General features: G+C 51.6%; 1 protein-coding gene across 4 annotated transcripts; it reads left to right on the forward strand.

Moving 5' to 3' along the window:
- Positions 1 to 4,086: 4,086 nt before the first annotated feature.
- Positions 4,087 to 20,601, forward strand: RPAP1 (RNA polymerase II associated protein 1). 4 transcript variants are annotated; one of them, XM_004273970.3, is made up of 25 exons: positions 4,087 to 4,234; positions 5,242 to 5,499; positions 5,800 to 5,948; positions 6,231 to 6,320; positions 6,777 to 6,897; positions 7,507 to 7,728; positions 8,983 to 9,162; positions 10,180 to 10,295; positions 10,582 to 10,680; positions 11,783 to 11,884; positions 12,102 to 12,269; positions 12,524 to 12,706; positions 12,833 to 12,967; positions 13,067 to 13,237; positions 13,732 to 13,889; positions 14,326 to 14,484; positions 14,637 to 14,838; positions 15,266 to 15,375; positions 15,658 to 15,853; positions 16,048 to 16,200; positions 16,426 to 16,568; positions 17,158 to 17,914; positions 19,605 to 19,781; positions 19,918 to 19,977; positions 20,085 to 20,601. In XM_004273970.3, exons 2-25 carry the CDS (start codon positions 5,319 to 5,321, stop codon positions 20,232 to 20,234), a joined length of 4,182 nt encoding a protein of 1,393 aa, XP_004274018.1. In that variant the 5' UTR covers positions 4,087 to 4,234; positions 5,242 to 5,318; the 3' UTR covers positions 20,235 to 20,601. The 4 variants fall into 4 exon arrangements, with proteins under 4 accessions (XP_004274018.1, XP_033291636.1, XP_049562621.1 ...); XM_049706664.1 differs by lacking the exon at positions 4,087 to 4,234 and adding an exon at positions 4,271 to 4,288; XM_033435745.2 differs by lacking the exon at positions 12,102 to 12,269.
- The last annotated feature ends 2,317 nt before the right edge of the window (positions 20,602 to 22,918 follow it).

A 22,918-nucleotide genomic window follows, 5' to 3' on the forward strand; every position in this document is an offset into this window, starting at 1 on the left:
CCACCTCTCCTCTCTGGAGGGGACTTCAAGTTTCCAGTGAAAGGAAATTGTTGACTCTGGCTGACACTGGGAAGACCCCTCCTAGAAGGTGTTGAACCCAGAGTCCAAACCCAGCCTTTCACTTCCTTTTCACCCCTTACCCCAACCCTCCCCCTGAAACCCATTTCCTGAACTCTGATGAGAATCCCAGCCCAAGGACCATCCTTTGCTACCAGGCAAAATGGGCTTCTGGAACATATCATGAATACCTCTGCATTCTCCACTCACAGCCTTGACAAACTTCCTACCTCAGCTGCAGGGCTGAGGCACATCACTCTCACCCTGGGGCAGCATATTGTCCATGTGGGGCCTGGCACCCTGAGTGCCTGCCTCCTCTACCCCTGCTTCTGAACCCCTCTCGATTCCTAGTATTTCTACTTGCAGGGTAAAGAGGACTGTGGGGTCCTGGTCTTCTGACTTTCCAGCTCCTACACAGCATGCTTGCCTTCCTGAGCCCTCACAACCCACTCTTCTTACCCATCTCCCCCATCTTTCTCTCTCTCTCTGGGCACAGTAAAGGAACATACTTTAAGGGTATGAGAGCAGGTGTGATTTTGTAGAAGAGGTGTGTAGGTGGGTGAGAGGGTGTGCATTGTGATGTATGAGGGAGGGTGTGCATTTGTGCAAACTCTAAATGTGACTGACGCTTTGTGGGTGGATGGGGAGAAGATGTGTGTGTGTGACTGGAGGAGGTTGGCTGCCTTTGCAAATACATGCCTGCAAAGATCTCCCTTCCTTTTGTAAATGCATTGCTTGGAAGGAAACTAATCGAATCAACAGGAAATGTATTTGACCTAATGTATGAGCAGATGTCCTAGGAGTTCCTGTCCTCAGAACAGAAGCAGAGCCAGTTATGATCTATCCCAGGAGAGAGGAAGGGCCAGCAGCAGCCCCTTATTATGGGTGGAGCTAGGTTGGGCCTTGGCATCACCCTACTCGTGTGAAATAAGTATTTGCCCACTCTCTGCCTTTTATAATCCACGACTGTCCAAGGAGGCCAAGGAGCCAGAGAAGACAAAGACAAAACTGGAAATGAGAACCACCTGCCCAGAGCAGCAGAACACCTTGATGGCAACTTCCAGCAGTCTCAGGAAGTAGCTGCTTCAGCTTTCTCAGAGTTAGGACTCCACCTCCTGTCCCCACCTCAGGGAGTGGCGGGGAACCAACGTGAGTTATGGGGTCATGGCAGTCTCACTGGCCCTGTGACCAAGGCTATATTCTTTCCCAACTACTGGTTAAAGAGGTAAGAGTTGGGAAGTTCCCTTTAAGGAATGGGGCAGATCACAGACTGTCTGTGTTCCTCATCACCTTAGAGAATGCAGGGAATCTATGACTTTGGGGCTTGGAGCAAAACTACGTTACAGGTGTGATGTCAGGGGTGCTGGGGACTATTGCTGTACCTGCCAAACACCCCTTGCCTGAAATCCCTAAGCCAGAAACAATGTCACTCCTTGCCCAGTTGATGATGAAGCAGAAAGTAAGTTCCTAGGAAAGACCACACTCTGAAAGGGGCATTTTCAAATGATCAGGTTTTTCCCCAAAAGCACGTTTAGGAAGTAGGAAGAGAGCAATAAGCTTGGGGTTTCTGAAACAGCAGATGGGTCCAAACGTGTGGAAGAAAAACAGTTGTCCTCTTCAAAATTTCACCTAGGGATGGCCCTGAGAGAAAAAAATGTATCTGTGTGTGAATGCCACATATCTGGCTGTCTGTAGTGCTCTTTTTGACCCACTTTAATAGCAACATGGCAATTTAGGCTATTTTCTAAAACCTTTTTTATTATGGAATATTTTAAACATACACACAAGTAGACAGAAGAGTATAATGACTCCCAAATGTACCCATCATTCTGCTTCAAGTAAGCCCATGCACCACAACTACTGAGCCTGCACTTTAGAGCCCATGAGCCACGACTACTGAAACCTGCAGGCCTAGAGCCTGTGCTCTGCAACAAGAGAAGCCACCGCAGTGAGAAGCCCGAGCACCCCAATGAAGAGTAGCCCCACTTGCCGCAACTAGAGAAAGCCCACACGCAGCAACGAAGACCCAACGCAGCCAAAAATAAATAAATTTTTAAAATAAAATAAAGTTTATTTTTCAAAAAGAACCACATCCATACCCAATACATTTTTTTTTTTTGGCTGCGTTGGGTCTTCGTTGCTGCGCCTGGGCTTTTCTCTAGTTGGGGCGAGAGGGGGCTACTCTTCGTTGTTGCGGTGCGTGGGCTTCTCATTGCGGTGGCTTCTCTTGTTGGCGGAGCATGGGCGGGCTCTAGGCACGTGGGCTTCAGTAGTCGCGGCTCATGGGCTCCAGAGCGCAGGCTCAGTAGTTGTGGCGCACAGGCTTTGTTGCTCCGCGGCATGTGGGATCTTCCCAGACCAGGGCTCGAACCCATGTCCCCTGCATTCGCAGGCGGATTCTTAACCACTGTGCCACCAGGGAAGCCCCATTTTTTTAAAAAAACACATTTTATTTATTTATTTGGCCGTACCACTTGGCTTGCGGGATCTCAGTTCCCCAACCAGGGATTAAATCTGGGCCATGACAGTAAAAGCACCGAAATCTAACCGCTAGACCACCAGGGAACTCCCCATACACAATAAAATCTTTTAAAAATACTTAATATCATATAAAACTCAGTTTGTGTTCAGTTTTCCCAAACAGTCTCAAAAAACATCATTTTATAAGTTTGTTTGAATCAGGATACAAACAAGGATGACGTGTTTAATTGATAGTCTCTTAATGTAGTTAGAGATGATAGTTAGATCTAGATGCCTGACTAGATTCAGCTTCAATTTTTTGGCATGAAGGCTTCCTAGAACATGTTTTGTACTTTCAGTGGCATCATATCAGGGGGCACATTATGTCCAGTGGCCCCACTTTTAGTGATGTTAAGATTCATCAGTAGGTTAAAAAGTTGACCACCTGATCCATACTAAGCTCTCATCAACCTTTTACCTAATAGCTTTATCAGTTATTGATGATTACTGTCTGGAGCGATTGTTTGATTAGTGGTTGCAAACAGTGATTTTCTACATTCATTCTTCCTGCATTTTTGGATCCAATTTCCCTCCCTCATTCACCATAACTTCTGAACAGTCAGTACAATTTGGACCCCCAAGGTTGGCTAAATCCTAGTGGCTGAAATTTACTGCTGCACTTGAAACCAAGAGAACTAAAGAAGGATTCTGTAGAATACTTAGAAAGTTGTTAGAAATGCAAATTCTTGGGTCCTATTGGAGACCTACTTTATCAGAAACTCAGGTGAGGCCCAGAAATCTGGTTTAACAAGCCCTCCAGGTGTTTCTGATGCCTGCTAAAGCCTGAGAACTCCTGGACTAATACTGGCTGCCCTAAGACAGCCTTCAATCAAGCAATGATTTGCTGAGGTCCTATGTTCATGGCAATATGTTGGGTGCTGAGCATTACAGATGCAAAAAAGAAGGCCTGATGCCCCCAAGGAACTCACAGTCTATACAACGGAACAGGGTACGTACTTATGAAAAGGTAACTGGAGATAGTTGATAGTGGGCAGTATGTTCCCAACATGGCACACAAGTGGTGCAGATGGAAGATTCCAAGGAAAGTTCAGTGAGTAGGCCCAGTTGGCAAAAGTTTAGAGCTGATTCCAACCAGGCCTTAAAGGAAGAAAAAGACTGGGGTGGGATGGAAGGAAAAAGAGACATTGGCACGAACAAAGGCAGGATGCTCAAGAAGTGAATCACCTTGCAGGCAATGAGGCTGTTTTCTCCTCTCCTCATTATCACCATTCCTGCAGTGTTTCTTTCCTTGGGCTCACCTTTCCTTTTTCCTGGTTATCTTCTTGCTCGCCCATAATCACATAGTCGAGTCTATGCAGGTTTCTATGTGCTGTCCCTGAGCTTGGGAGTGTAGGATGTGGTAATCCGGGCTGGTGAGTGCGGAAGGGCGTCTGAGGAACCCTTTGCCTCTGTCACGGGTGTTGTATGTGTACAGAGTGTCCGCCCAGAGCTTCCGCGCTGCGGTGGGACGCGGCAAGCGTAATACCTTCAGGCTCACGACTCCTGAACACCAAAAGGGCAAACCCCTCCCAGGAGTGGGCGGAGCCAGGACCTGAAGAGGCGGGGCCGGGCTGCGGGGCGGAAGCTCAGAACTGGTGGCGGCGGAAGCCCGGCCCCAGCTGGGCAAGATGGCGGCGTCCAGGTGGTACAAGGCCAAGTAGGTGGCTGGGCTAGCGGGACGGACTACAGGAGATCCCGGCGGAGGGCTCTGGTACAGGGTATCCAGTTCTTTGTCGGAGTCTGCCCCAGTGTCTTTGATCTGGCCAGGAGTGGCCGGGGCCTCGTCGGTGCGGAGATCCTGGGAACGGCCCTCCATCCGCGGGCAGCATAGGCTAAGACTCCGTGATTTTTCTTTGTTGACGCGGGTGGCCCAGGAGCGCCCGCGACCGTAGAGCCCTAGGGGCCGTTGTGGGGCCCGACAGAATATGTCTTGAACTGCTTTGGTGAAATTTATTCCTAAGTATTTTATTCTTTTCGATGCTATTGTAAATAGAATTGTTTTCTTAATTTCGTTTTCTGATTGTTCTGTAATACTGTATAAAAATACAAATGATTTTTATATATTGATCTTTTATAGCCCAAGGTTTTTAATAATTTGAATACTTTTCGGCCAGGCATGTTCCCACCAGTATGATACCGAATCACCACTCCCCGGTATGACACATTTATCCGCCTGGCTCCTAATGACATTTTCCTTAGGTCCCCTATGGTTGTTCTTGAAAGTTTTTATCATCCACAGATTGTAAACAATCTAAGATGGCAGTAAATATTGTTGCTGGGCTATTGACATCAGGGAGAGCTAAGTAAGGAGGGAATGGCAATAAGGTATGAATGGGGAGGAATGAGTCCACCGAACCCAGGGAAAAGGAGCCTTTTCTGATGCACAAAAAAGAGAATCAGAGGGCTTCCCTGGTGGCGCAGTGGTTGAGAGTACGCCTGCCGATGCAGGGGACATGGGTTCGTGCCCCGGTCCGGGAGGATCCCACATGCCGCGGAGCGGCTGGGCCCGTGAGCCATGGCCACTGAGCCTGTGCGTCCGGAGCCTGTGCTCCGCAACGGGAGACGCCACAACAGTGAGAGGCCCGCGTACTTCAAAAAATAAATAAATAAATAAAGAGAATCAGGGTTCAGTTGCAGAGGGCCCAACATCTTTACTGCTTCTAGGAGTGAATGAGAGTGAATTCCCTACACTGAAGCAGTGCTGGAAAGAGTCCCACAAGGGAGGCAGCTGGAGTGTCAAGATGCTGTCGAGACCAAAGCCAGGGGAGTCCGAGGTGGACCTGCTGCGCTTCCAGAGTCAGTTTCTTGCAGCTGGTGCAGCCCCAGCAGTACAACTGGTGAAGAAAGGAAGTAGGAGTGGTGGTGATGCTAACCTGGACAGGCCTCCACTGCAGGATCATCGGGATGTGGTGATGCTGGACAGTGAGTGGCTGTGGGTATGAGGTTGAAAAGGAGAGCGGTACAACTTCAGGGTCTCTCCCTCTTCCTGATGTGGCTGGATTCCCCATCATTATTTCAGAACTGTGTAACCTCTGTTGCTGCAGCCCCATTTTACATATGAAGAAACGGAGGCTCAAAGAGGTTAAATACCTTGCCCAAGGTGACACAGCTTGAGCCAGCGCTGCACAGCAGCTGCCTTTCTTTCTTTGGCTTTCCCCTAGCCCTCAGTCTCTTCCTGGGAAGATATGAGTAACCTCACATCTGGGTTTTTTTCTTTCTCAGATCTCCCAGATTTGCCCCCAGCTTTGGTTCCTGCTCCCCCAAAGAGAGCCAGGCCCAGCCCCGGCCATCCCCTGCCTGAACATGAGAACCCTGAAGAGAGGCTGAACAGGCATGATAAGCACATCACTGCTGTCTTGACTAAGATTATTGTGCGTCTCACCCTGGTTGAGTGGGGCAAGGCATCCAAGGGCAGAAAGGATGTTGCGTGTGGGTGGTGAGCCTTATTGAGCAGAGAGTGATTCAGAAAGATGGGACTTTATCCCCGTGCAGTCAGGTTGGGGGCTGGTTTAGAATCACTATGACTTAAGAAGCAAGATGGGTTCATGACTCCTTAGGGTGAGGTTCTAGTCATATAGAACTGAGGCTAGTAGGATAGAGTCCAGCCTGGGGAAATCTCTGTATCTTCACTGCTTTGTACTTTGTTGCTGCAGGAACGAGATACAAGTTCAGTGGCTGTGAATCTGCCTGTGCCCTGTGGCGTTGCTTTCCCTCCTGTATTCCATCGCTCACAGGGGAGACAGGTAGGCAGCTGTGACCTCACATGGTGTTTAGGGGAGGACAGTCTTGTGAGCATCATAGTACATATTCCCCAGGTAGATAATCTTAATAATGATAAGCAATTCCATTGTTAAAACAGCACCACACTAAGCACTTTATATGCATTACTTCATTTGATCCTTATAACAGCCATGTAATATAGGTATCATTATCTCTATTTTTCAGATAAGGAAACTGATAACTTTTGCAACACCACACATCTAATAGATAGAAGAGCCAGAAATCCAACCCAAGTCTGTCAGACTTCAAAACCTATGCTTCTGTAGAGCCCCGCTTTCTCTGAGGACTAGGGTTGTGACCCTTGGAGATTAAGCAAGTCTCTTGTATCTTTCTTTGTTCCAGCGACCTTGGTATAAAGAGGTTGAGAAGAGAATGGGGTAATGAGCATCAGTCACCTGGGTTTTCTTTTTGCCCCATAGGGGAAGCCAGCAACATCTGGTAAGAGAAGTATCTTTGCCCAGGAGATTGCAGCAAGGAGAGCATCTGAAGCCAAGGTCGCACCAGTTGGAGAAGTTGCATCTACCTTGCACCCACCAGAGGGTGAGCAGGGTTTGAAGAGGTTTGGGCTCAGCCTTTTTGTAATACACATTTGTAGAGTCATCTTTGGATATACATCTTCCCTGCCTCAAATCTGAAGTGCATTTGGGCCATCTAAAGAGGAGCCATCTGATATCTCCACTTAGACTATTGAGTTTGGGCAGCTTGGGTCCACATCTGGGTCTTAGGTGCAGGGAGAAGGCAGGGCGTTACTTGACTGTAGGAGAAAGGAAGGGGATAGAAGTGTCTGGTAGAGACTGTAAAATAAAGACGTAGGCCAAGATTCTTTTAATGGTGCAAATTACTAGCAGAAGAGCTGGGGGCAGGCCCCTGGAGGCAGACGGCTGCCTAGACATCCAAGAGAAGAGTCAGAAAGTGGGATGTTTCTGAGGGAAACTTCTAAGTCCAAGGGGAAAAATGAGTAGAGAGGTCATCACCCCAACCCAGCCCCAGGATGCCCTGGAGTCTTGTGCCAAACCCAGGGGGGTCTCCACTCTTTGCCTGGGAAAACTCTGGGGCTTCCATCTGTCTCCAGAGCTAATGGGATTAGAGAAGAGGGACAGAAGGCCCAGTTGGGGTGAGGCAATGAAACTGATCGTATCCTTCTTCCAGGTGCTGCAACCTGTGAGGCACTCACACCTAGGGAGCAGGGCAGCCAGCTTCCATGGAACAGCTACAGCTTCCAGGGACCCCATCTGGTTACAGGGAAGGGGCTCAAAAGCCAGGAGGCTGAGCAGGAAGCCCAGACCATCCATGAAGAGAACGTAGCGAGACTGCAAGCCATGGCTCCAGAGGAGATCCTGCAGGAACAGCAGCGGTTACTGGCTCAGCTTGGTACGGGTACCAGCCTTTCCTGCCAAGACCGGGCTAGGAAGGGACTGTCATTTATTGAGGAAGGCTCACTGTGAGTGCCAGGCAGAGTACTTTAACACATTTCATTTTGTCCTCAAACTGTTCCTGTGAGGTCGGAGGTACTAACCTCATTTATTTATGAAAAGATAAAAACAAAAAAAACTGAGGCTCAAAACTAAGAAATTCTCCCTCAGGTCACACAGCCTGGTACCACATCCTGTTAATGAACACCAATGAGATATAAACCCAGTTCTACCTGGTCTCATGGGCTGTGTTCTTAACCATTATACCATGTATACTGTACTACTGTAGTGTAGTATACACTATTTTGGCTGTACTCTAGTACAACTACAGGGTACTCTATTATGTGATGCTGTGCTATACTACACCTCCCTCCTAGTTTCTGTTCACCAAAACAATAGTGCCAAGTCAATCTGTTCCAAACTATGTATCTAGCACTTATATAGAGCATACCATATATTAGTTTTGTTTTCTTTTTTTTTTTTTGCTGCTCTGGGTCTTCATTGTTGCACACGGGCTTTCTCTAGTTGCAGCAAGTTGGGGCACCACTCTTTGTTGTGGTGCGCGGGCTTCTTATTGCAGCGGCTTCTCTTGTTGCAGAGCATGGGCGCTAGGCACGCAGGTTTCAGTAGTTGTGGCACACGGGCTCAGTAGTTGTGGCTTGTGGGCTCTAGAGCGCAGGCTCAGTAGTTGTGGCACACAGGCTTAGTTGCACCGCGGCATGTGGGATCTTCCCAGACCAGGGCTTGAAACTGTGTCCCCTGCATTGGCAGGTAGAGTTTTAACCACTGCACCACCAGGGAAGTCCCCATATATTAGGTTTTTAGTGAATATTTGTGCATAAATAAATAAATAAAATAGTTGAAAGTGAGAAACTATTCCCCTAAATGCCTTCTTTTTGGCCCTTGTCAACATTGATTCATTTATTCCACAGCCACTTACTTTGGGCCTCTGACCTGAAGCCAAGCACAGGGATGGGCAGACTGGCCTGGACCAGGGGACTGTGAAGAGTGGAGGGATAGGTGGGCAGGCAGGTCCCAGTGACAGATATGGGTCATCGAGGCTACAAGAGAGCCCCAGGGCTTAGGCCAGGGCTGGGAAGTGGCTTGTCTTGGCCTTGGCGCCCACAGACAGGCAGTATTAAGCAGATTTCAGGTGTATGGAGGCTGGGGAGGATCTGCCCCCACCCATTCTCCCCTCTATGCTCTCTTCTAGATCCCAGCTTGGTTGCCTTCTTGAGATCTCACAGCCGCACCTGTGAGCAGGCAGAAGAGAAGGCCACGGGGGAGCAGAGGCCAGGAGGTCGCTCTGCTGAGGTCACTGGAGAGGAGCCCATCATGCCAACTTCTGCCAGTGAGCCCAGGCAGGAAGATAAGCTGGAGCCAGGAGCCCCAGGTTTGGAGGAGGAGGGGACTTCTGGGGAATCAAAGTAGAGGAAAGTATTCCTTCTCCTAGGCCTGGCAGATGGGAAGAGAGGGAATCTTCTCTGCCCTTGAACATCTAACGTTAATCTTCATTATTGGCTTGAAATCAGTCTTCATTTGCTGATGCATATATTCTTCCTGCATGTGCTTCCTGTTTTCCTGTCCTGTTACTGCTCCTTCTCCCCCTTCCCTGGTAAGAAACAGCACAATATGATGGCTGAATGGCCCCCTCCCCCTCCAGACCATCTGCCCCCTGCCTTTGCAGTAGCTGCCCCAGCTCTGGCTCCATCCATCCCACAGTTCTTTCTGCCTCTGCTCTCAGTGTTGGGAGGATAATGGCAGGGTGGTGGGAGAGGAAGGGTCTGACGCAGGTCTTGTGAACATGCCAGACCTGAAGCAGAGAGGCCAGTGGGAGCACTCATCTTCCAGGAACTGGATGATTTTATTAGTGATTAACAAAAGAAGAATTGAATTAGGAGAGCCAGGAACCTCCTGCCCCTGGATGAACTCTAGGCCAGTTGAGCAGGTTGGATGGGGGTGGGGGGGGTGAGGAAGGAGGAGGATATTGCAGCTGTGTGTTTCTGTATCTTGCTCTGCTGAAGTATAGCTGCCCCCTCCTCATTGTCTCCACTCCCCTGCTCCTTTAGAAGGTCGGTACTAGAGAGTAGAGAACTATGGTTTCCCTGCTGTATGTGGTCCTGCCTTCCTCCTCTGCTTCCTCTCTCTTCTCTTCCTTATCTTCTCCGCTTCCTCTTTCCTCTCCCAACAAATCTTTGGGGTCAGAAAGGGGCTAGAGCCCAGGACGGGGTGTGTTCTGCCATATCAGGCATTCCAGCCCCTGGGCTGTGCCATTAGTCAGAGCTCTAGGCAGAGGCTGCCAGACCCTTGGGCAGAGGTGGATGTGGCAGCTTCTGGATGATGCCTGGGACCCCAGTGGATCAGTGAGCTGAGCCCTTTAGGGAATACTACTCTGCTTCCATCTCCCCAGCTCTGGCACTGCCCGTGACTCCCCAGAAAGAATGGCTGCACATGGACACCGTTGAGCTGGAGAAGCTCCATTGGACCCGAGACCTGCCTCCACTCCGACGGCAGCAGACTCAGGAGGTGAGGAGAGCCAGCTGGCCTACAAGGGCAAGGTGGGGTGGCAGTGAGTGGGGCTGCTGTCTTGCACCCAGAACTTAGGCTTTTCTCTTCCCCCAAGCTGGAGAAACATCTCTCCTAGTGCTCACCCCCCTCTTCCTGCCTGGTCTCTAAGGCCAGAGGAGCCCCACTTCTGGTCAGAGGTAGAGTCAGGCCCTACATCCTGAGAGGCCTGGGATTACAGGTGAGGAATGGCTGTGGGGAAGTTGCTGGTGCCCCCAGCCCATAGTTCTCTTTCTGTACCCATTAGAGGATGCAGGCCCGATTCAGTCTTCAGGGAGAGCTGCTGGCCCCCAGCGTGGACCTTCCCACCCATCTGGGCCTACACCACCATGGAGAGGAGGCGGAGGTGAGGCGTGGGGTCCAGGGAGTACTGGGCAGCTCTCAGCAAGTGCTTTTAACAACCATGTGGAGAAGGACTGCTGCTCAGCTGCCTTGGCCCTTCTGTGCACCCTATTCCAGTTCACGGCCTTACTGTCTTTTCAGGTTTTTTTTTTTAATATTTATTTATTAGTTTATTTGTTTGGCTACACCGGTCTTCCTTGTGGCATGTGGGATCTTCATTGCCGCATGGGGGATCTAGTTCCCTGACCAGGGATCGAACCCGGGCCCCCTGCATTGGGAGCGCAGAGTCTTAACCATTGGACCACCAGGGAAGTCCCTGTCCTTTCAGTTCTTAGGCTTGAAATCTTTCTCCTTGTTCCCTCACATTCCAGTCAGTCGCCAGAACTTGCCAATTCTGTTTGTCACCTCCCTATAGTGCTTCCTCGATCAGAGCCTTGATCCCTCTGGTCTGTTCAGTCACCATGTTCCACTCACTCCGTCTTGCCGTTCGCTTGCTCCCCAACGGGTCTGCCGTAGTGATTTCCCCTGGCCCAGCTCAGGCTGTCCCTTGCCTCAGAAAGTTTCCTCGCTCAGGGAATTCTCCCAGAATAAGGTCTTGGCTCCTCAGCATGACAGAACAGCCTTCCACCATCTGTCCCTGCTGACCCCACAGCTCTGTGTCCCTCACTTCTGCTGCACATTCTGTTGCCTCCTCCCCACGTACCCGCTGTGCTCAAGGACCTCCAGGGCTCAGTTCCTGAAGCCCACTCCAGGGAACGCCTTTCCCCTCTGCTCCATGCCAGGCCATCAGAGCTCTACCCACCCACTGAGACCACAGCACTTTTCCAGGTGCCCCTTCTCTCTGTCTCCTGTTCTCTGGTTGCAAATTAAACACCGATTACTACATTCCTCCCAAACTGCCTTATGCTATGGTTACTTGTACGCCAGTCTTATTTTCTTTACCAGTTTGAGGGTCCACGGAGCGCAGAGGCAAGAGACATCACTTACTTTTCTTTGTCTTCACCTTGGCACCTGACTCAGTGCATGGCAGATAGTGGTTGCCACGTATTTGTTGGTGGGTGCTGCCCTGTGTCTTGGCTCCTTCTGACTTCTTGTCCCTGTTCCAGAGAGCAGGGTACTCCCTTCAGGAGCTGTTCCACCTGACACGCAGCCAGGTGTCCCAGCAGAGAGCACTAGCGCTGCATGTGTTGGCCCAGGTCATCGCCAGGGTGAGTGGACTGTTGGCCTCATCCTGCCCGCCCCCCTCCCCTTAGACTTTCCCACCTCCTGCCTGTTTCACTCTGACTCACTGGCCCATACACCAGCTGTGTGTGGGTCACACTGAGAACAGGATAAACCCAGGGTCCTAGCTGGACAAGTAAAGGGTTTAGGACAGAGACTGTAACTTCAGCGTATTCAGCAAGGTTTTATCCTCCTGCCCTCAAGGCCCAGGCTGGCGAGTTTGGGGACCGGCTAGTGGGCAGTGTCTTGCGCCTCCTTTTGGATGCTGGTTTCCTCTTCCTGCTGCGCTTCTCTCTGGATGACAGAGTGGATGGGGTCATCGCAGCTGCTATCCGGGCTCTTCGGGCTCTGCTGGTGGCTCCTGGAGATGAGGTACAACAGGCATAGGAATGAGGCTTCAAGGCATTAGGGTCCCTACGCCTCCTGCTGGGGCTGCCCTCGTTGATGATGCTTTGCCAGGCAGAGCACAGAATGGGGTGGCTGTGTCACTATCTTCTAAAGGCCCTAAAGCCTAGGAGCCTTGCCTCTCTGTCCTTTGTGCGTGGCTTTTGCCCTCTACTTCTGGACCCGCTTTCTGGCCTGATGCCTTCTTCCTCTTCCCACCTTCACACTCTTTCCTCTGGCAGGAGCTCCTCGATAGCACCTTCTCTTGGTACCATGGAGCTTTGGTGTTCCCTCTGATGCCCAGCCAGGAGGACAAGGAGGACGAGGATGAGGATGAAGAGCCCCCAGCAGAAAAGGCAAAAAGGAAGAGCCCGGAGGAAGGAAACCGGCCTCCATCTGACCTGGCCCGACATGATGTCATCAAGGTAAAAGTGCTGGGGCAGCTGCACTTGTCCCATGACCTCCGGGGCCAGCACATGTTGGGCAGGAGGGGTCATCAAGGCCTAGGGTCCAGTTGCATTTGGTAGTGGGTTTGTGTCTCTGATCCTCAGGGGCTCCTGGCTACCAACCTGCTGCCTCGGCTACGCTACTTGCTGGAGGTGACCTGCCCAGGACCTTCTGCGGTCCTTGACATCCTGGCTGTGCTCATCCGCCTGGCCCGGCATTCCCTGGAGTCAGCCACAAGGGTGAGAAAGAGAAGGAGGCAGGGACTGGGCAAAGAGCCTAGCCAGGCCTGGTCTTGACCCTCAGCCTCCTTACCTCCCTTTTCGTCCTGGCCTGCACAGGTCCTGGAGTGCCCTCGGCTGATAGAGACTGTGATTCGAGAGTTCCTGCCCACCAGCTGGTCCCCTATGGGGGTGAGGCCTACCCTCAGTCTACACAGAGTGCCCTGTGCTTCTGCCATGAAACTTCTTCGTGTCCTGGCCTCGGCTGGTAGGAATATTGCTGCCCGGCTGGTAAGCAGAACACAGGGCAAGGGATGGCGGCTTGAGACAGGGCTGGGCTGGGGGCTAAGCATAGCCCCTGCACTCTGGGTGGCCCAGTCATGCCATCTTTCTCTTCGTATCTGTTCCAGTTGCCTAGAAATAGAACAGAAACCCCCAGGCAGGAACCTAGTCACCTGGAGCCTAGCGTATCCTGTAGGCCTGCTCTGCTCTCATGATGGGAAGGGAAGGGAAGGTTCCCTGTTCCCTGGACCCAGGCCAGAAGGGCCACATACAAATAGGCATAGCCAAGGTGCCTAGCAAGTGCTTGCTAAAAAGAAGGATGGAAGGAGAGGAAGGGAGGGATGGATGGGATAGTTTCACCCTAGCCCAGAACCATGACCCTCTGGCACCAGAGGGGCCTCAACAGGGGTGAGTTGAGCCAGTCTCTGTAGTGAGAGAACCTGAGCCCTGGAACTTCAGGCTCCCAGCTGATCCTGATCCCCAGACTCTCTGCCCAACCCCAGCTGAGTGGCTTTGATCTCCGGAGTCGCCTGTGCCGCTTTATAGCTGAGGCTCCCCAGGATCTGGCCTTGCCCCCAGAGGAAGCCGAGACACTGAGCACTGAGGCCTTCCGTCTGTGGGCCGTGGCAGCCTCCTACGGCCAGGGTGGTGACCTTTACAGGTGAGGAGAGACAAGGGTAGGCTCCCTCACAGACCTCTCCAGCTCTGCACTCTGGCCTTGATCAAGGTTCAAGCTCGGAGGGAGGCTGAGTATGAGAAAGAGGTGATTCTTGGAGAAAGGAAGAAAATTTGGGAGTCAGGACTAGCCGGGGGAGAGTGGAACAAAGCTGGGTTAACCACATTCTGTGCACCCCAGCTTGGTATCTTGGTGAAATCAGATTTAAATTCCCTCTTGTGGTGGAAGCCTTGAGGGGCTACCTCCTTCCCTTCAGCCCCCAGCCTTCCTTCTTGAAACCTTCCCAGAGTCCGCAGCCCTGGGCCTCCCTCCTGCTCCTCCTCAGCCAGACTGCAGATGCCCGGGGCCGGGCCTTGCTTTGTGTCTTCTGTTTCCATCTCCCTTCTCACACTGAAGGGCGGTCCTTCTCCCCACTCACCAGGGAGCTGTACCCTGTGCTGATTCGAGCCTTGCAGGCTGTGCCGAAGGAGCTCAGCAGCCCCTCCCCGCAGCCCCTGGCTCTGCAGAGGGCAGCCTCACTGCTCACCGTCCTCACCCAGCTGACCCTAGCCGCCGGTAGCACCACCCCTGAGCCCAGAAGGTAGGCTGTAGCCCTGAGCCGCTGGCGGTGACATCCTGTCGGGAGCTCTGGGACTGGTGGGAGTGCTCCTCCACAGGGAGAGGGCGGCCAGAGCTTCGAGGGGAGTCCAGGCAGCCAGATCCTCACGGTGGCCCCTTGTGGCTCTCCTATAGTGACTCTGCTGAGGCCAGTGTGTCGTCCACTCCTTCCTCAATCACTTGGACGCAGGTGTCTGGGCTCCAGCCTCTCGTGGAGCCTTGTCTAAGACAGACCTTGAAGTTGCTGCCCACACCTGAGACGTGGAGTGCCCTTGGCCCAGTGCCCACTGCCTGCCTGCTCTTCCTGGACGCTTACTACCAGGCCTGGAGCCAGCAGGTGAGTGTTGCCTGCCTGCCTTCCACGCTGCCCTGGGTGCCCTGCCTTCATCTTAGCATTCCACCCTCGTTCTCCCTCTGTCTCCACCTCTCCGTACCTGCCTCCCCATTTCCACCTTTTCCCTCCTACCTTTCTTCCTCTTTCCACCTCCATGTCCAGTGGAGCTTCCAAGGAGTCATGTTGGTAGGGACCGTAGAACCCCAAACAGCAGCTTGGCCTCCCTGGAGCCTTTATGCTCTCTCAAGACCCTAGACAGTGGGTGCCAGGGCAACCTCAGGGTCTCCTCTGCCTCTAGAAGGGGCAGAAGGCAGAAGCCTCTAAACACTGACTCTTGGCCACTCGGAATCATGGGCTTGGCCTGGGTACACGGGGTCCAGGAGAATGGGGGTCCTGGGCCATCAGCTCAGTGAGTGTCTTGGTCTTCCAGCCAGGCTTGTGCCCAGGGGATTGGCTTCAGGACACGGAGCGCCTGTCGGAGGAGCTGCTGCTGCCCCTGCTGAGCCAGCCCGCTCTGGGCAGACTGTGGGATTCGCTGGGGTGTGTACTGTGTGCGGTTGTGGAGCCGGGGGTGGGGCGGGGAGGCGGCAGTTTCGCTCCTTGTGGGGCTCCTACGCCTGGCTCCCTGGTCCATCCCAGGTGGAACCCCCCAGCCTGAGGGAAACCTGAATCCCTAGCAGGTAGCGACTGGGGGCTCCAGGGAACGTGGGCACTGTCTGCACGGCCACGTTTCCGCTAGCCTTGGTCGCAGACCAAGCAGCTGTTTCCAGCCCGGCACATATCAGGCCAGAGCCCCCCTCAGTGTCTCCATTCTGCTTCCAGGTGCTGCTCCCCTCTCTGCAACCCACAGTCCTGTGCTCCGGCCCCTGAAGCTCTCCCCAGCCTCGTGTCACTGGGCTGTGCAGGAGGCCACCCTCCTCTTAGTCTGGCTGGCTCAGCCTCCCCCTTCCCATTCCTCACGGCCCTCCTCTCTCTTTTCAACACCCTGGGCTGGATCCACAAGGGGCTGTGTGGCCAGGTGAGCGCTGGGCGCCTGGTTAGGGGGGCAGGGGACCAAGATGGCAGGAGTCAGAAAGGGGAAGGGCGCCCCTTGGGGAAGAGAGGCCTCTTCTGCCAGCACCCATTTCTCTGAGTTTAGCTGGGGAAGGGGCAGCTGGGGAGCCCTAGAGGGCATCAAAGTCACCTTGTGAATCTGAAGCTTGCTTTCCTCAGCTGGCTGCCGTATTGGCTGCCCCAGGACTGCAGAACTACTTCCTCCAGTGTGTGGCTCCTGTGGCTGCTCCACACCTCACACCCTTCTCCGCGTGGGCCCTGCGCCATGAGTACCACCTGCAGCACCTGGCACTCACCCTGGCCCAGAGAGCGGTGGGTGCCCCCAAGCCCCATCCCTCTGTCCCCGCCCCCGCATTATCCCCATCCTGCTTCTCTGGAGCTTGTGCTGCTTCTGGCAAGCCGTGCAGTTCTACTTGCCTGCAGACATGCCCAGGCCCTGTGCCCATCAGCATATATTCTCTTCCTCACTTCTCTTTGCTTTGTCCCCCCTCACCGCCTCTGCCTACTCCTCCCCCTTCCCCCCTTTTCTGTCCACAGGCAACACTCCAGCCAGTGTCAGCCACCAGTGCTGCCCTCTATCACGGCATGGCCTTGGCCCTGCTGAGCCGGCTGCTGCCCGGAAGCGAGCACCTCGCCCATGAGCTACTGCTGAGCTGTGTGTTCCGGCTGGAGTTCCTCCCGTAAGTCCAGGGTTGGTGGCATCAACTGAGCGCTTTGAGAGGCTGCTGTGGTGGTTGACAGAGCAGCCCTGAATTTGGGGCCAGGAGACCTGGGTTTCTTTCTCTTTCTTCCATGGATTACGCTTAACCTGTCTGAGTTTCCATTTCCTCATTAGTAAAGTGAGGATGAGGATAATATGCTAGAGTATTATTATGAGACTTCTGTGACTGTATGGCTGAAAAATGGTTCTAAACTAGCTGTACGCTTATAATAGCTAAGTGTTACCCAGTGCTTACTCCTTGTCCGGTATTCCCTTAACCGTTTGTCTCTATTTTAATTGTTTTACCTGTACCATGAGAGTGTGTATTATTATCATTATTATCCCCACTTTACTCTGAGGAAACTGAGGCACAGAGAAGTTCTGTAAACTTGCACCTAGGTAACTGGCTCTAGTGCCCATCCTCTTAACTGCTATACACACTACATGGAAGGTTATTAGGGGAACAGGGAGGAGCGGGATTGGACCTAGGAGCCTCTGGGAAACCCTGGAGAGCTGGCATGGCCTTGTGGGTTCTAGCCCTCATTTTTGGCTTTTGGGTTCTGTTACAGGGAAAGAGCATCAGGGGGTCCGGAGGCAGCCGACTTCTCTGACCGGCTGTCCTTAGGGAGCGGCGGGGACCTTGGGTGTGGGCGAGGGACTCTACTAGCTCAGGCCTGCCAGGACCTCCCCAGCATCCGCAGCTGCTACCTGACCCACTGCTCACTGGCCCGAGCCAGCCTGCTAGCCTCTCAAGCCTTGCACCGAGGGGAGCTCCAGCGAGTCCCAGCCCTGCTGCTCCCTGTGGCTAAGGAGCCTCTGCTGCCCACTGACTGGCCTTTCCTGCCATTGATTCAACTCTACCACCGGGCCTCAGACAGCCCCTCGGGGCTTCCTCCTGCTGACACTGTGGGCACAGCCATGCGGGCCCTGCAGTGGGTGCTAGTCCTGGAGAGCTGGCGCCCCCAGGCCCTCCGGGCTGTGCCTCCTGCTGCCCGCCTGGCACGGCTCATGTGTGTGTTCTTGGTGGACAGTGAATTGTTCCGGGAGACCCCAATACAACGTCTGGTGGCAGCCCTCGTGGCCCGGCTCTGCCAGCCTGAAGTCCTACCAAACCTCAACCTGGATTGCCCACTTCCTGGCCTGACGTCTTTCCCGGATCTCTATGCCAACTTCCTGGAGCATTTTGAGGCTGTGTCTTTTGGGGACCACCTCTTTGGGGCCCTGGTTCTCCTCCCCCTGCAGCGTCGGTTCAGCGTCACCTTGCGCCTTGCCCTCTTTGGGGAGCACGTGGGAGCCTTGCGAGCTCTGGGCCTGCCTCTGACCCAGGTACTTTCTCAGCCCAGCAGGGCCCACCATGGGCATCCTGTCCTGGGCCTTGGAGGCAGTCCTGAGCCGCGGGGAGCCTTGGTGGACCTCAGGTTCCTTATCTTACCTCTTGGAGGCTTTGAGGAGATTAAGAGAATACATGAAAAGGGTTTACTGTGGTGTCTGGCGTACAGTAGGTGTTCGTTATTATTAAAAAGGCACGGCTGCTTGCTCATGAGGTGCTACAGTCTAGATAAGAGATGTACTAAAACCAACATAGTTCTCAGGTATTCAGATTCTAGGTGTTAAGTCAGGATTCAGAGAAGGGAAAGATCAAAGTGGGCTTCCCACAAGGAGAAGCCTTTGTGGAAGAAGTGGGGATTGATCTGGGCATGGAAAATTGGGTAGAATTTGGATTGTTAAGGAGAAAGATAGAATGTGCCTAGTGGAACAGCATAAGCAAAAGCTCAGAGGCAGGAAGGAATTGACAGGATGGGAAGAGGAAGGAGTCTATGACAGATACCAGCTTGGGAACTTGTTGGAAACAAAGCTAATAAAGTCTTAGAGGGCCTCAGATAACAGGTTAAGGAGTTAAACTTGTAAGCTGTAAAGAGTTACTAATTTTTTTAAGATTTGTTTTTTTATTTTCATTATAACTTATTTTGGTAAGCTTGAAATACAAACATTTTAATATATGTATGTAAGACATAAATGTATATTTTGTATAAAAAAATAAAAAGAAAATATAAAATAGTTTTAAGAATTAAAAAGAACATTACAGGAAATTCCCTGGGGGTCCAGAGGTTAGGACTCCATGCTCTCACTGCCAAGGGCCCGGGTTCAATCCCTGGTCAGGGAACTAAGATCCCACATGCCGCGTGGTGTGGCCAGAAAAAGAATAGATTAAGGGAAAAAAAGAACTTTACAGTTATCCATAATCCCACTGCCCAGTAGTAATTATTTTGATTTACCTTTTTTCAGTCTTTTTTTTTTGGCTGCACCTCGCAGCATGTGGGATCTTAGTTCCCTGACCAGAGATCAAGCCCACTGCATTGGGAGTGCAAGTCCTAACCACTGGATCACCAGGGAAGTCCCTGTACATATATATTTTTATAAAATTAGGATCACTGCATAATGTTTTCTTCATTGAATGTTAGGTAGTAAGCATTTCTCACATCATTAAATAATCTAAGAAATCAACATTTTTATTATTATATCATAATCCATCGTGCAAGTGCGTCCCAGTTTATTTTATCAGAACCCCTTAGTGGGCATGAAAGTTGTTTCTGATTTTTTGCTATTTTAAGTAACACTGTGATAAACACCATTGGACATAAACTCATAATCATTTCTGCATAGAATTAAGAATAATTTTTTTAGAAACAATTACTATTCCAAAGAACATTAACTTTTGAAAGGTTTGCTAATAGAATTGAGCAGCTGAACATGACATTTTGAAAGTTTTAAGTAGATTAAGCAAGTAGTAGTAGCAGTAGAAATTCACAGCTGCTTCTCAGTTTCCCAGTTTCCGCTGCTTTTGAGCTCTTTAGTCTTTAACCTTGATCCTTGTGATACAGAGGGATGGATGTCTGTCTAGGACTGGATCTCTGCCCTCGTGATTTGTTTCATGTGACCATCAACCATCCACCCTGTTGTCCAGTGATACACATTCCACCCTGACCCTCAGCTTGTCTCATTTCCCCTGTCACAGTTGCCTGTGTCCCTGGAGAGCTACACAGCGCCTCCTGAAGACAACCTGGCCCTCCTTCAGCTCTACTTCCGGGCTCTGGTTACTGGTGTGCTCCAATCACACTGGTGCCCTGTGCTCTATGCTGTGGCCGTGGCTCATGTCAACAGCTTCATCTTCTGCCAGGACCCAAAGAGCTTGGTAAGTTACGTCCCCATCTCCAGAGGGAGGGAAGGAACCTGCAGTTGAACTGAGCCAGCTGGGGAGGAGGTGAGGTCCAGGCCAGGCAAGTGATAGGCCTGTGGCCTGGTGCCACCTCTCCCTCTTCTGCCTCTAGGATGAGGTAAAGGCTGCCCGCAGGAGCATGCTGCAGAAAACTTGGCTGCTGGCAGATGAGGTAGGGTGGGGCACATCTTGGAGGGTGGGAGAATGGAGGGTCTTGGGGAACAGAGATCTCAACAGGATCTCACTACCCACTTCATAAAGTTTCTTCCTTCTCTGCAGGGTCTTCGGCAGCACCTTCTCCACTATAAACTTCCTAATTCTGCCCTTCCAGAGGGTTTTGAGCTGTATCCCCAGTTGCCCCCTCTGCGTCAGCAGTACCTCCAGAAACTGATCTCAGGGGTGCTCCAAAATGGGGTTTCAGAGACCTAGTATAGCTGCTGCAGAGGAAGAGATGGATACATTCTCCTGGGGTTCACCAACAGATGCCTGGCCAGAGAGAAGGGCTTTGTGTCCTAAGAGTGTGCAGGAAACAATAGAGCAGAAGGCTTGCCTTCCTAGGAGCAAGCTCTTTGAGCTTTTTTGGAGATTGGTGAGCCTACCCTTATGTCCTGATATCTGGAGCTCAGGATCTGGGGCTTCTGAGGGTCTGTGCTGGGAGTGAGGGGTGACTTAGCTATATACCCCTTCTTGGGGACAAGACATACTAACTACACCTCTTCCTCTCCCCACTTCAGGCCAGGGTATATGAATACTGGAGCTGAGCATTGAAATAAAGAATTTTTTTATCTTCTGGGAATTTGATTTGGACTGATTTCAGATGTACTAGTTCAGGATTGGTATCGAGGAATGGGTTATCTCTGGGGGAATCAGGACCACTGTGAGAAACATGGGGGAGGAATCATGAATGGGAGGTGAAAACTGAGTCCACATCTGGGACAACAAAAATGTGGGTCCCAGTTCTGGAGTGAAGCCAGGCCAGGGCGGTGCTCTTGGGAATGGGGGGCGCTTCTAGAAGGACTCTCATCAGTCCACTTGGAGTGTAGGTGTGCTAAATGAGGTTAGCATCTTGTCTCCTTATGGTCCCCTATTTCCATCAACTGCAATCATGAGACAAGAAGCCAGAAATCAGACTGGTGCAGTAGCTGTCTATCTTAAATCTGTTTGGGCTGCTATCACAGAATACCACAGGCTGGGTGGCTTTTGAACAACACACATTTATTTCTCACAGTTCTAGAGACTGGGAAGTCCAAGATCAAGGTGCTGGCAGATTTGGTATCTGGTGAAGGCCTGCTTCCTGGTTCATAGGCAGCTCTCCCATGGCAGAAGAGGCAAGGGAGTTCTCTGGGGCCTCTTTTTATATGGGCACTAATCCCATTTTACCCATGAAGGTGGAACCGTCATGACTTACTTCCCAAAGGCCCCACCTCCAAATACCCTCAATTTGGGGATTCCATTTCAATGTATGAATTTGGTGGTGGGACTGTGGCGAGGGCCGGGAGGGGAGGTGGAGTGAAAACATTGTCTATAGTGCTGTTCTACAACACCCCTTCCACTGTGGACTTTATTGGTGATAGGCAAAGGCTGGGGAGGAGTGGATCAAAGCGTAAACTCTTGATTCATTGGTTTCTTTCTTTCTTTTGGTAGTTTCTAGGTTCTTTTGCCTGAATTCCAACACTAAGCTTTCTTACAGTGTCATTTGCTGTGAGGAATTACTTACCATCATTGTGTTTATAGGTCAGGGTGAGTGCCGTGTGCTGTCAGTAGGTAGAGAAACCACTCGCCATAAACAGAGCTGCCGAACACAGAATCATACAATACGCTTCACTCAGCAACTCCGGTATCTGCAAAACAGCAATAGCTCTCAAACTTATGTGAAAAAAATCCCCTGGACAGTAAATTAAAACAGATCACCGGGCCCTACCACCAGTGTTTCTGATTCAGTAGGTCTAGGGTGAAACCCAAGAATTTGCATTTAACAAGTCCCCAGGTACTGCTGCTGTCCAGAACCAACCGCGCTTGGGGAACTGTTGATTTACAGGGACCTTGCAAAGTAAATTCTGTGACCTCATAGTGAGAGTTAAATAAGGCATGGGTACCAAACTTAAAAAAATCACTGTTGTGTCTACACCTGGCACTCTACACTCAGAGACTTTACCAAGTAGCTAACTACTATAACTTCTTTTTTTCAGTGTTTTATATTAAGCAGGCCTCAGCCACTAAGATTGGTATTTTGAGCAAAAGAATGAGGAAGACACAAAACCGCCTGACGGCTGTGTGGCCCCTCAGTTGTCGGGTGCTTTGTGGTTTACAGAGAAACTTCCCTTCCTATGGTTTTGCAGGTGGTAGAGAAACTGTCTCAGAGCTGTTGTGATTTCTTCACCAAAACCAATTGACTAGGGATGCTAATACTAGCACTCTGGTCTTCTAACATCAGATCACCAAAATCACAGAAGTTGTGCACAGAGTTGACGCAGGCAACGGAATTGTACGAGGTGAACCCTGAGATCCTTCGCATCCTGGGGTCTGAGGTGGGAGTGGCCAGGCCGGCTTTAGGACCCAGCGGTCTCCAGTGAGCGACTGGACACTCCTATAAGCGGCAGTCTGGGCTGAAGTCGCAAGGTCTGACTCTGCAAGTCTGGCTGCAGTGGGCCAGTCCACTCAGCCAGCTGCTGCTGTGGCTCAGAGCCGTGGGTAAGTGCCTTTTGGCAGTCAGGGAACCATCATGTTAGAGGCAGCTTCCTAGGCTTGGGGACCACAGTCGAGACAGAAGGGGTCCCAAGTGGTTCCTGCAGAGGCCTCGAACTCTTGCAGCCAAAGCTCCTGGGTCAGTGTGTGGGGAGTGCAGGCAGAGAATTGCAGGGGTGCCTGAATCTGAGGATCCAGATATCGGCTGGGGAAGGAGGGACAGGCCCTAGAGTCTCAGCACCGCCTGGGGGCAGAACCACCAAGGTAAGTCAAGAAAAGACGGGGGACCTGAAGGACCGAGTTCAGCTTGGTGCTCTAGGCATCCACTGGGAAAGGCTCTCCAGGGGAAAAACTTGCAGAGACAAAAGCAGGCACCACGACCCTTTCCACCCCCCTCCCCCAGCCCTGCCTTCGGCGGCTTCCAGGTG

Source organism: Orcinus orca, chromosome 2 (genome assembly GCF_937001465.1).
Source record: "Orcinus orca chromosome 2, mOrcOrc1.1, whole genome shotgun sequence".
NCBI classification, from domain to species: Eukaryota; Metazoa; Chordata; class Mammalia; order Artiodactyla; family Delphinidae; genus Orcinus; species Orcinus orca.